General features: G+C 39.7%; 1 protein-coding gene across 1 annotated transcript in view; it reads right to left on the bottom strand.

Annotated features, from left to right (window-relative positions):
* Positions 1–1614: 1614 nt before the first annotated feature.
* Positions 1615–12539, bottom strand: part of SLC16A9 (solute carrier family 16 member 9) — a 58113-nt gene continuing 47188 nt past the window's right edge. Inside the window, exons 4-6 of the mRNA XM_024561326.3 lie at positions 9731–9826; positions 4149–5069; positions 1615–3758 (exon numbers count right to left, since the gene is read on the bottom strand). Coding sequence (XP_024417094.1) covers positions 3580–3758; positions 4149–5069; positions 9731–9826 — 1196 coding nt within the window. The 3' untranslated portion in view covers positions 1615–3579. The remainder of the gene's footprint in view (positions 3759–4148; positions 5070–9730; positions 9827–12539) is intronic.

Genomic DNA, 12539 nt, shown 5'->3' on the forward strand with positions numbered 1-12539 from the left:
AATGGCCATTCCAGAAAAAGAAGGGCTGAGTCATGAATCCTTAGGGATAAAAGATCTTGATGTGAACGTGACTGGGACCGTGCAAGAGCTATGGCAGTTATACCTGGTAGGGTTAACAGAAGGCTCCTTATTCCTCTTCTAAATGAGGCCCTTCAGTGCAAACATTTACCCCACACTTGTGCCCAGGAGCGCTTGACACCTCCCTCGGGTACTGGGAAGGCACACACTAAAGAAGAATAGCAAAAATAGTAATAGCAAACATTTACTGAGCAGGTGCCAGGCATTTATATAGGTTAGCTTAGTTAATTCCCACAATGGCCCTGTGACATGCTTGACAAGTGTAGACACTGGGGCTTTGACAGATGAAATAATTTGCTCACAGTCACCCAAGTGGGCTACAATTGAACCCAGGAATCACACCCTGGACAAGTATACATACTGCATCTCCGAACATTAGCCTTGTATTCATAGATTTCTGATCACTTTACCCACTTGTGGTTCAACTCATTATTTAAAGAGGCATCCTATTAACGGGCATCCTTCAGACACAACTGACTAGAGCAAAATGCCCCAAGATTGCTATTTATGACATATATTGTGTATTTTACATGTTCAATATAATGCTCATTCTAAGTAAAGGAAAAAATGAGACACTCTTTCCTTAGAGTTCTCTTTATTTCCTGGAATGTCCTGAGTTAAGATAATCCTATGTTCAGAGCTGAAGGCTCTCTGAGGTCACAGGACTTTCCAGCCAGGGAAAGGACTGACATACCATTCGGTCAGGACCTCCCAGGCCTGGAACTCCTGGTTCTTGGGTATTGTTCCTACTGAGGCCTTCAAAAGTTGGTGTCTGAACCTTATCCCCTGATGGCACGGTCACCCTACAGAAAATCAGATCACCAACTGACTCCTAGAAAAGAGAGAGAAGCTGAAAAGAGAAGTGAGGAAGCATTAGAGTCAGGGAGGAGGGTCCCCAGCAAACTGTCTTAGTTTATTACACCTTCCCCAGCTCAGCCCAACGCACTTGCAATGTCCAGAAATACCTTTTGAGTCACAAAAGATTGTATTCTAATCAATATAATTTCATTAAGTGTGTTTTTAAACGACTAATTCTTAAGAAATGGGCAAGTTATAAATATTTATATAAACAAGACATCTCTATACAACACTCCCAGGTAGGCCCCATATCCTAGCCATGTGAGAAAGCAAACCTTTTTCATTTTGCTTTTGGAATTGACCTACATATGTTGTCCAAACCATGACAATTATGTTTTGAAACATACAGCGACCACCATAATCCCCATCTCACAGGGCTATTAGTAGGGATAAACAATATTGCATTACTGACTGACAAGATCATCATTAAGAATCTTGAAATCTGTCCCCTCTTCTTCAAAAGAATTCTGTAGGACTGACATATTAGCTTTTCAGAAGGCAACAGTTAAAATAACTTAGCAAATTGACTTTTGCACATACAGATGTCCAATCATCAAATTCTAGAGACTAAAGTAGACAGCAGGTAAGTTATAGTTTACGTTCAAGGGAAGTTTCACTTTATGTAACTTGGGGGTGGGAAGGGAGACTGGCTAAGAAGAGAAAAAGCAACCAAACTGGTGCAAAACAAACAAAAAATATTTTATTGTTCCTTAAAATTCATTCCCCAGACAATGGATAACGCACACATTGGATCACCCTAATACACACAGTGAAGATGCATTTGGACAATTATCAACATTGATGAACATGAGGAACTCATAAAAGTTCAAACTTTATCAGGTTATTGGATTTTCTGAATATAACATTGGCAAAAGGAACTTTCAACACACGAAACATTTAGTTTTATTTAATGTCACTGATTTTATCTACTATCTTTGACAGTGACTAAAAAATGAGGTACGGAAAACTTTCCGGAAGTCTGAGTAGAGAGCAGAAGTCCAAGGCACTTTGGAGCCCCGGTATTTCCTTACTGAGCAGGATGGACTCAGTTCTGAAACTCCCCGCACTCCAGGTTTACTGCATAGAAAAGCACTGTTGACCCACCTCAGTGAGGAGTTGTGGGGGTTCATTTTTATAAAGTGCTTCAGGTGCCTTAGAAGAAAGGCGACATAGAAGTATGAAATAATCTTACATATTTCAAAAATGAAAAAATAATTTTGGCACAATGGGAAGAGTGCCTCCTCTTTTAAAAACCACACCTGCCTATTTATAAAAACCCATCACCTCAATGGCTTCTTGTTTGTTGGTTGGTTTTAATTAAGAGAATAAATGTTTCTGTTGTGCCAGTTTTATAACAGTCTCAACCCAGGCTGTGTTATCAGAATCTCTTTAAGAGTCCGTTAAAACTACAGATCTTTGGCCCAAGCCTAGAACTACAAAATTAAAGTTTCTAAGAGTGGTATGTTTTTAAAAGGATCTATAGAGGATTCTGATGCATACAAAAGTTTTTAAAACATTTCTTTAGAAAAATGTCAATTTATTAAACACTGATTTTCTTCCTAGAACATTTTTCTTAAGAATGAATGAAGTTGGATCAGGGTATCAACATCTTATTGCCCTTTCCCCTTCCCATGTCCCACACAGACTCAGAACCTCTCTCTCTCTCTCTCTCTCTCTCCCTCTCTCTCTCTCTCTCTCTCTCACACACACACACACACACACACACACTCACACACACGCACTTTTTAGTGCTGCCCTTGAGTTAAAATGCAGTAGTGGTAAAATGTGATGGTAGCAAATAGATGGAGAAGATAGGCAAGGACTTGCAATTCATCCCCACTGTGCCCAAAGCAAATGGATGTTTCCCATTTGCCAGAATGGAATGGTTTAAATATGCATTTCCAATTTGGAAACAGGTAAAATCAGCACTTCCTGGGAAACATCAGCTTGAATAAATGCTGACAGACAAAAGTGAGCGAGGTTATAGCAGCCAACCCAGCCAACCCAGCCAACCGTGAAGAACTGCTACAGCAACTTCCCCTCTGTCTGGGGATTGCCTGCATCTCAGCAAACACACGATGCCCAACGGGCACCAAACGTGTGGTTGCTTCCCCAGGGTAAATGAAACAGAATGATGGAACTGGGGACTGTAATTTAAAGTGTTTTTGTTTTTTTTTTAATGATCAGTTTCTTCCACTGCAATTCTTAAGGCTGTTTTAGTAAGTACTTTTCATTTCTTGACTGGCTCAATGTCTTCTATTTACTAGCTAGTCTAACTTAGAGAAGAGAGTGCTCGTCCCTAGAGGCCATCACACATAACTCATCATGCCGCCTGCAGTTCTGAAACAGAGGAGTCCCCCCAGGGTACCTTGCAATGAAACTAATGGAGCCTTCAGAGAAATTATTTCTTTACACAGAGGAAGTCCTCTGAGGATGGCCAAAATTTTTACCATGTCAAGAACTCATGAATAATAGCAAAACAAAATAGTCCCACTTGTTGGGAAAAGAAAAAAGAAAAAAAAATACAGGAGATAGAGGCTACATAGAGAATAGGATATGTTTTGTTTTTTTAAACTCATTCAGAATCAGCCACAGTGAAATTTAGCTATGAAAAACAGTCTTGCGCTGCCTTCCAATGTTCCTCTAAACATGAGAGGCGACTTTGTACAGAAAGGTTGTTGGAGCTGGCTTGGGGAGTTGCCTGTTGCATGTTTCCCAGGGGGGCAAGGAAGCCAGCAGCAGAACAAAACCTCCCAGCAGGACGCAGAAGCCACTAAAATAAAATGCGATGTCATAGGTCTGGGTCCAGTCATAAAACCAACCTGGAAAGAGAGTTAAGAAAACAGCAGGTTTGGTAAAGATAGTAGGAATATGCAGCCCTTCCTCTAATTTCATCAATTCTATATTCCCTTAGTGTTAGAATATATATTCCATCTACTCGCACAGTGGCCACCTGGGAATTGGAAAAGGAGAATTTCTCAAGAATCTGCACAAGCAGCAGGAATTCAGGGTTTCTCCCCAAGTAAAGCATAAACACAAATCCCTGAGCAAGAATATTGGCTTTTAAACTACAGCAAAGTGATTCTGAATAACCATGACCCTGCAGATTTATTTTGTGCAGATCTGTGATGTTATTACAACCTCAATTTCTGTATCTGGAGAAGTCACAAAGAAGAGCAGTAAGACGGTTGACTTTAGGATAAATAACTTACCAACAATTGGTGGTCCAAGGCTATTTCCAAGTCCAGCAAAGAACATTAATATCCCATAGGCATGGGCTAATTTTTCAATTCCCACAGTCTTCGTGGTCACATATGGGAAAATGGACCAATTACCAGTAAGAAACCCTAGGATCCCAGAAAGTATTGCCAAGGTGACATAAGTTTTGGCAAAAGGAATAGCACACAAGGCCAGGCCCGTGGCTAGCAGGGTAGCTATGTACAGATACAAGGTGTTAATCCACTTGAAGTCAGCCAGTATCCCCAAAAGGAGTTTACCAACAGCGGTCATGATGCCAATAATGGAAATAAGAGGCATAATAAACTCTTCTTCTTTCACATTTGAACTTCTTGCTACATCTTCCATAAGTAATGAAGGTGGAAACCCTCCGATGTCAAAAAGAAAGATAGCGATGAAGAGGGCTGAGAATACTTTGTTTTTAAAAAGAGCCACAGTTTCTCCACAGTAGTTTTTATATAATTGCCACTTCCTCTTGGCAAGCTGTTTGCAAAAATATGTCTGTTCTGCAACTTTCTTTTTGTACGTCTCAGTCTCTCTCGTGCGGTGTGCCATTGTCGTCGGGTTTTTGTGAAGCAGGCCTTCCTGTTTCCAGTCACCGTTGGCTGAAGGGCTCTTGCATGTCTCTTCACTGCTGTAGCTCTTTTCAAGAATGCTTATGTTCTCTTCTAGGTTCTTCTCTTTTTCACTGTAAGTGGAGCATCTGTCTGGTACATTCTCTGGAGCTGTTTTTTCAGGCACAGGGCAATCAGAGGACGGGAGGGGTCTCATCAGACTGCCACAGGCTAATATATTTAAAGCTAAAGCACCCACGATCAGCAGGCACCCATCCAGTCCATAGGACTCAATCAGTAGCCTCTGCAGAGCAGCATATATAAAAAGTCCAACGCTTGAACCTAAAAAGGAAACGGAAACTGTTCAACCTTAATCTCTCATAATCTGGACTCTCAGGACAAGGATTTTCAGTATCACGGCTCAATTTCTTTTTGACACTGGCACTCACACGTGCCTTCATATGGAAATCACAGCGAGAACATTCAAGGTGATGTGATGGCAACAATCACAATAATACCGATAGAATATTTATTTTAAGAATTAGCATTCGTAGTTCAGACAGTGTTAAGCACTTTAGGTTGCACTATCTCATTGAATCCTGATAATTATGATATTGTGTAGGTCCTATAATTATTCCCAACCTACACATGAAGTGACCTGGGGCTAGAAAGGTTGAAAAATTTGCCAGAGGACACGAAGCTGTAAATGGCGTTAAGTAGGAGTCACACTCAATCCTGGAGCCCATATTCTTAACAAATACCTTATGCAACTAACTTTTTTGCACTTATTGTGTGCAGGCTCCATGCTATATATTTATTCCCTTTGAAAAAGCAAATATTTATAGTTTAGTTTTGAGATAAAGAATATATTTTAATTTTTAGGGGCTATTTGCAATGGTGTGATAGCTCAAATCCATTGCTGAATCACCAGAATAAATATTTCACATTATTAAACTATGAAAAGAGTAAGAGTAAAGTGGAATTTGATGGGGTATTTAAATCACAGAATATGCCTGGTTTGCACATCCTTGCAACACTGTAAATTCTTCAGGGTTTTTGTTTTTTCATTTTGCATAGATCGCCCTAAACACACCGGGAAGGCATGTTACCTCAGCCCAATGAATCTGAAATATTTTCATGTGATTCTGATTTCAACTTTTTAAAAATTTAGTATTTAAAATTTTAAATATTATTGAAAATGTCACACGAAAAAGCAGGAGAGAAATAATTATATCTGTTAAAAACAGATAAATAGGTTGATCATACTTTTAAACTGATCTGGGTCAAATTACTTCACAACCCCACAGGATGCCACGCTTGCAGCCAAAACCCATCTTACCAAAAATCCCTACAAACAACCAAATGACTTTGCCTTAGACTTGGAAGAACACATTTTTCTTTGGGACCATGGTTGTCCCTTTCTAACATTTTAAAAATTAACCTTTTAATAATCCCCCCAAAATTATTTGCTTGAAATGTTAATTAATAGCTTGTGTTAATGTAATAGTGGCTAAAATAATATCTTTTTGTGGCTAGTTAGATAGTAAGTATCTTCTTGGCTGACACTGAAAAATAATAAGTAGACAAATTTAATCCTCCCCTTATCTTTTTAAAAGTGGCACATACTTCAGAAGTTCAAAGCACTTCAGAAAATAAACTGAAAGAATGGAAAATAGCACTATGTCACATACTTCTGTACTGCGTTTACATCCATTCACTGTTAATTCACATTTTTGTCTAACACCATTTCTTTGTAGTCTAGAAAAGTGCCCTACCATCAGATACTTAGAAATACTAACAGCATTTTGCAAGTTCTATATTTTGACCTCAAGTTGAGAAAAATAAGCAAATTCTCCATTGCCCACCAACTAAGTGTAGCTCTCAGCATCATGAAATATAAGGAAGACATATTAAATCAATCAACTGAAATTTACCGACTACCTATGATGTGCTAAGTACGTGATGTGCTAAGTACACATTCAAATTACACATGAAACACTAGTTTCCTCAGCCTCCCACAGAAATGCAGCCAAAGCTTAGAAAGATGCAGGAATTCTTTCAGGGCAATAAGGGGTAACTCGAAGCTTTTTTGTGGAACTGTGTAAACTGAAAACTATCCTTTTTAATTTTCAAAAAGAAAACTCTAAGTTAAAAATCATCAGTGTAAAGGGTAAAGTGAAACAAAGGATGATTATGCTTCCATGCACATCTAAATTATATGTTATCGAAGTGGGACATATTAATAGATGTTCGGGGAACCTGAAATAGTAAAAGACACACTCATGCTTTGATTGACTATTCATACCAGGGGCCAATGATCTTCATCTATAAAGGCCCAGAGAGGGAATATGTAAGCCGTAGCGGGCCATACAATCTCTACCGCAAACGCTCAGCTCTGCCCTTCAAGCATGAAGGCAGCCAGAGAAGGGCTGTAAAGGAGTGAGCATGGTTATGTTCCAATGCAACTTTCCTTATGAGCACTGAAATCTGAATTTCACATAATTGTCCCTTGCCATAAAATAGTCTTCTTTTGATTGTTTAAAACTATACAGAAATGCAAAAAATCATTCTTAGCTTGTGAGCTGTCCAAAAACAGGCAGTAGGCCAGACGTGGCCCATGGACACTAGTTTACCAACCCCTGTTCACCATGGAGCAAGACCGAGTCCCCAAAACCTTCATTTCATGCCGGTGTTCCTTTCCTTTAACTAGGTCACAATATTTCAAGCATTTTCACTACTGGTTTCTTTTCCATTTAAAAAAATTCTACTGTAGTTTTATTTTGCTTGTCATCTCTTTCACTGAAGTTGGATGCTGCAGACTGAATGCTTGTGTTCCCCCTCATTTAAACAGAGCCCCCAAGGGGATGGTGTTAGAAGATGAGGCCTTTCGGAGGTGATGAGGTCACGATGGCAGAGCCCTCGTGAGTGGGATTATTACTCTTATAAAAGAGACCCCAGAGAGCTTCCTCTCCCCTTCTGAAGTCTCGTGAGGACACAGTGAAATGACAGCCATCTAGGAACCAGAAAGTGGGCCCTCACTGAACTTGCCGGTGCCTTGTCCTTGGACTTGCTGGCCTCCAGAACTATGAAATACATTTCTATTGTTTATAAGACACCCACCCAGTCTTGGTGCATTGTTATAGCAACCCCAATGGACTAAGACAGTGGATTCCTGCTTCTCCCTAATTTTGCTTTGCCTAGCTCCCTGTGATTTGAAACTGAAAACTCCTTAATTCCGCCAAATCTTGACTGTCCATGGTAGCTCCCGTTTGGATTCAGTGTGCCATGGCCCAAGCCCATATGCCCTCTTCCCTAGACAGAGTGAAAAGCAAGAGCACCGTGCAATTTCCAAAGTCTTCAGCACAAATAAACCTGGACATTCAGGGAAATCTAGGTCATAACTATAATAGCTAATACTTTTACAGCTCTTGACATGTGCCTTACACAATAACTCCTTCAGTTTTCCCAATAACCCAATGTAATAAGGACTATTTTATTCCCATTTCACAGTTCAGAAAGCTGAGGCTTAACAGTTAACAGAAAAGTTAACTAACTTGCAATCACCAGACAGTTGGTGGATGACACAGGCAGGATTCAAACCAGGTCTGGCTCCAGGGTCTGTGCTTATTAGTACATTACTGTGCCTCTACAGGAAATGTACAGTACAGGTAAGACCTACTGTCCTTTAAGTTTCCATACCTACTCTCACACTCCAGGTTCTTGAAACTACGTTTCAACTGCTCTGGGTTCTCTATCTTGTTTTTTCTACTTCTTCTCCTATTTCTACCTTAGCCATGTCTTCAGATGCTGGCCCTATCTCTTCCTAAACAGGTAAACGTACATGTTTTAGTAAATTTGGCAGCTTTATCTCCCAAGCAAATTCATAAAATACTGGCTACAAAATTTCTGATAAGTTCCCTAAACTGCTTAGGGGAAAAAAATCCATCTGAAAAGTAAAACACCACTTTAAAATATCAGAGAGAGTCCAGTAATTTTATATTTACATTCCCCCCAACCAGGGACCACCTCTTGATTATTAAAGAACAGCAGGAGTAAACAGCCGTCTTTTGGATGTGCGCATAGCTCAGGGACATGTATTCATAAATCAGCCCTCTCCACCTTTTTGTGGAGATTGTAAATTTCACAATAAATGGAGGCTGGGAGCTATCAGCATCAGTCTTTCTGACAGGGGCCTCAGGGGTCTCCATCCACTTCCCTTCCACTTCTCCCTCTTTCTCGGGGACACAGGCCTTTATGTATGTGCTCTCCACTTCTTCCAGCACCATTCTCGCCAGCATGTGACTCAATTTACTGGGCCCATAAGCCTTCTTTTCCTATATTATATTTGTGGACGAAGAAAAAGGGTTCTATGGAAAGTAACCTCACAGGGTGATCTGATCATAAATCCCTAACTGGGCAGGTCATGGTGGGCAGTCGCCCCCCGGGCATATTTCTTTTTAGTGAAAGGTGTATTTTTGCCTCAAGCAAGCTCTGCCCATTGTTTCTGTGCATCTGGGTTGACACCTTTGAAATAATCACCTTCCAAAAGGCACATAATCTTGATTAACTATCCCGTGATCCAATCTCCACACTGCTTTTCCTCCCACCTCCTTGTAATCTTCCTTACATTTCCTCCTTAACTTAAATGCATAAAAGAAGCTAAAAAACTTCAAATGCATAAAAGAAGCTGCAAAAAAAGGAACTTCCTAGAATATGTCATCACTTTAGCTCAAATAAACTCTTATAAAAATTCTCTACAGGTTTGGATGGTTCTTACTTCAACATACAGGAAATCTAATGCCCCAGATTTTTCCTATATGTATCTTAGGCTTTTCTGAAAACTACACCATATTTATAGTGGAAACTGAAATTTCCTTGCGTAAAAACATTTTGCCACCTGATTGGTAGCTGGGGAGTGGTTGATTAAACATATTTGTGTTTGGTAACTTTCAACTTTGATTAGAAGGTATAGTAACAATGCTGTACTTATGTTGAAAATCTACCTGTTGAAATCAGGCCAAGTGCAAGGCCTCGGCGGCTGTCAAAATACTGGCACGTGATGGTCACTGTTGCAGTGTACAGTAAACCGCATCCGAGACCTAAACAGAAGGAGACATTGCATGAATTAAGACAGACTATATTACTTCGATGCAAAAATAAATAAATAAATAAGAGGAATAATTGCAACAGGACATTCTGTTCCTGACTGGCTAGCACTCTTCAGAGCGTGGGTTCCTGGATCCCTTCAATAGTGGTGCGCAGCTCCAATGGACACTTGTGCAGGCTCAGTTTTCACTCTACACACACCCTAAGTTCAGGGTCAAGTTGAAAAACTAATCCAATTTATAAAGTATAAATGAAGAATGCAAATTTAAATTAAGACATTATGGAGAGAGAAAAGAGGTTAAGCCACACGCCAAATAGCAAACTTTAATCAAAAGTACCTATTTGATATCTCTCTCTTCCAAGTTCTGGTCCTTTGCTCAGTGCTTTTCCTCCTCCAAGTCCTCTGAACAATGTTTAAAATCCCTTTCATCATCCCAACCTATCTTGCTAGAGCTCAAAGCCTGCAAACCTCAGTCGGCAAAACAAAGACCTGAGGGCAGGTCCTCAATTGTCCTCAGATTAACACATCACAGTGAAATGTATACTTGTAAACATTTCAAGTATCTTGTAGAGCTGCAAAGTACTGTAAACAAAAAAGAGGGAGCTATGTAATAAATCTGACATGCTCAGTGACCTAAGGTGACCTCACAAGGTGATCTGATCATAAATTTCTATTGGGGCAGGTCACGGTAAACAGTCAAACCCCAGGCCTGTAACTCCCTTAGTAAAAGGTTTATCTTTTCCTTAAAGAAGCCTTGTCCATTGTCCTTGTGCATCTAGACTACCACATCTTTGACATGCCAGAGTGATCCTCTCTTTCAGACCCCTCAGAGGCATGTAACACGCCCGGCCAAAGGAGCACATGATTGTTTCCTGTGTACATCCCTATTTACTGTAACTGTTACATGGTAACTATCCTGTACCCACCAATGTAAAAGAAGTATTTCTCTCTCCATTTTTTTTCCAGCCTTGGAAATTTCCCTGACTCACTTCTCCCACTTCCTTAATCTACCAGAAGTGGACTTCATGTAATGTTCTTTATGCCCCCTCCTTTGACTCTAAATGCATTTAAAAACAAACAAACAAAAAGGAAAAACCCTGAAGCTGCCGTCCTCAGGAGCATTTTCTCAATCTGTTTTGGTCCTACTTCTAGGCATGTCCTCAGTGTGGCTCATATAAGCTCTTCTAACAGATTGGCCACTCTTACAATGACATTACCTTAGTTCTAAGTATTATAAAATGTCGCGATATTTTTAATTTAAAGTATCTTCACAAAAAAAGAGGAAAAATACAAAAAGTATTAACTACTGTTTAAGTGGAAAGCATAGAGTTGTTTGCTATACTATTCTCTACTTTTCTGTAAATTTAAAGTTCCCTTTCTTGAGCCCCAAGGGCCTCACCCGAGGACATGCTTATGGATTTTAGAGAGAGGAAAAAGGAAGGAAAGAGAAAGGGAGACAAACATCCATTGGCTGCCTCTCTATGCACCCCAACTGGGACCAAGCCCACAACCAGGCATGTGTCCTGACCAGGAATTGAACCCGCAACCTTTTGTTACACAGGATGACACTCCAGCCAACTGGGCCACAAGGGCCAGGGCTCCAAGGCTCTTCATTTGTTAGCCTAGTTTTGCATCCCTGGTAAGCACCTGATAACCCCAGTGTGTTTGCCATAAAATTTTCCTCTGGCTTCTAGCTCATAATTTTTTGCTTTTCTTCTGCAACATCATCTGTTCTTCAGGATCGCTCTATAAACAACACAAGCTACATTTTAAAAACTGAATTTTAACCATGGCCCATTAGATGAGTTATTAAGATCATTTTCATTACCTGTAATTGCTACCTGGACTATAATTAGACAGAATACATGGGCTTACCAAATATACTGCATAAACATTCTAGGAAATTAGATCTTAAAATAACCCAGGACGCAGGTGATCATCTTTGATTGCATAAAAATTCTTAAAGAAATGAGATGGATTAAAACAATTACATTTAAATAAATCTTTTAAAATAAAGCACCCGTTTGTATAAGCTGAAGGAAGAACACTATCCCATTAACTGAAACAGGAGTTGGACTGATTTATATAGTTATCACTACTACACACAGAACACTTGCAGACAGGAAATAAGACTTGTTTCGGAAAAATCAGTGTTGTGAAGTCAGAAGAGAGTCACTCTTTACTAAGACTCTAACTCAGAAATCCTTTGGAGGAGGAATGAATTTACTTTCCTTTGATTTGGTTGTCAGGGCTCTTACAAATGTTAGGCATTTTGAGACATGAAAAAAAAAAGACATATCCAATTACTAAATGCCAGTGTAGAAAAGTAGAAACAGCAACGTTTAATTTTAGACTAAAAAGAAAGTAGATTTAAAACATTATTTTAAGGCCATGGGTTTCAGATAAGATTATCTCACTTTTTTTTTTTAATGTAGCATAAATTTGAAATGGCTTTTCTTTAAATGTTTCAAAAAGCAGAAGGTGGCATGAGAAGGACCTTAAATCAGCACTTACTAATGAGAGGTCTCCAGAGTCCCCAGGATCTGTCATGTGGCCTTTAAAGTCAAAACTGTTTTCATAATAATACTAAGATGTCCTCTGTTGTGTTTATTCCTCCCACTGTGCTCACACTCATGCTGGTGGTTTCTCCCACTTGCTCACACTCATGCTGGTGGTTTCTCCCACTTGCTCACACTCATGCTGGT

This window comes from Desmodus rotundus, chromosome 4 (assembly GCF_022682495.2).
Source record: "Desmodus rotundus isolate HL8 chromosome 4, HLdesRot8A.1, whole genome shotgun sequence".
In the NCBI taxonomy this organism is placed as follows: domain Eukaryota; kingdom Metazoa; phylum Chordata; class Mammalia; order Chiroptera; family Phyllostomidae; genus Desmodus; species Desmodus rotundus.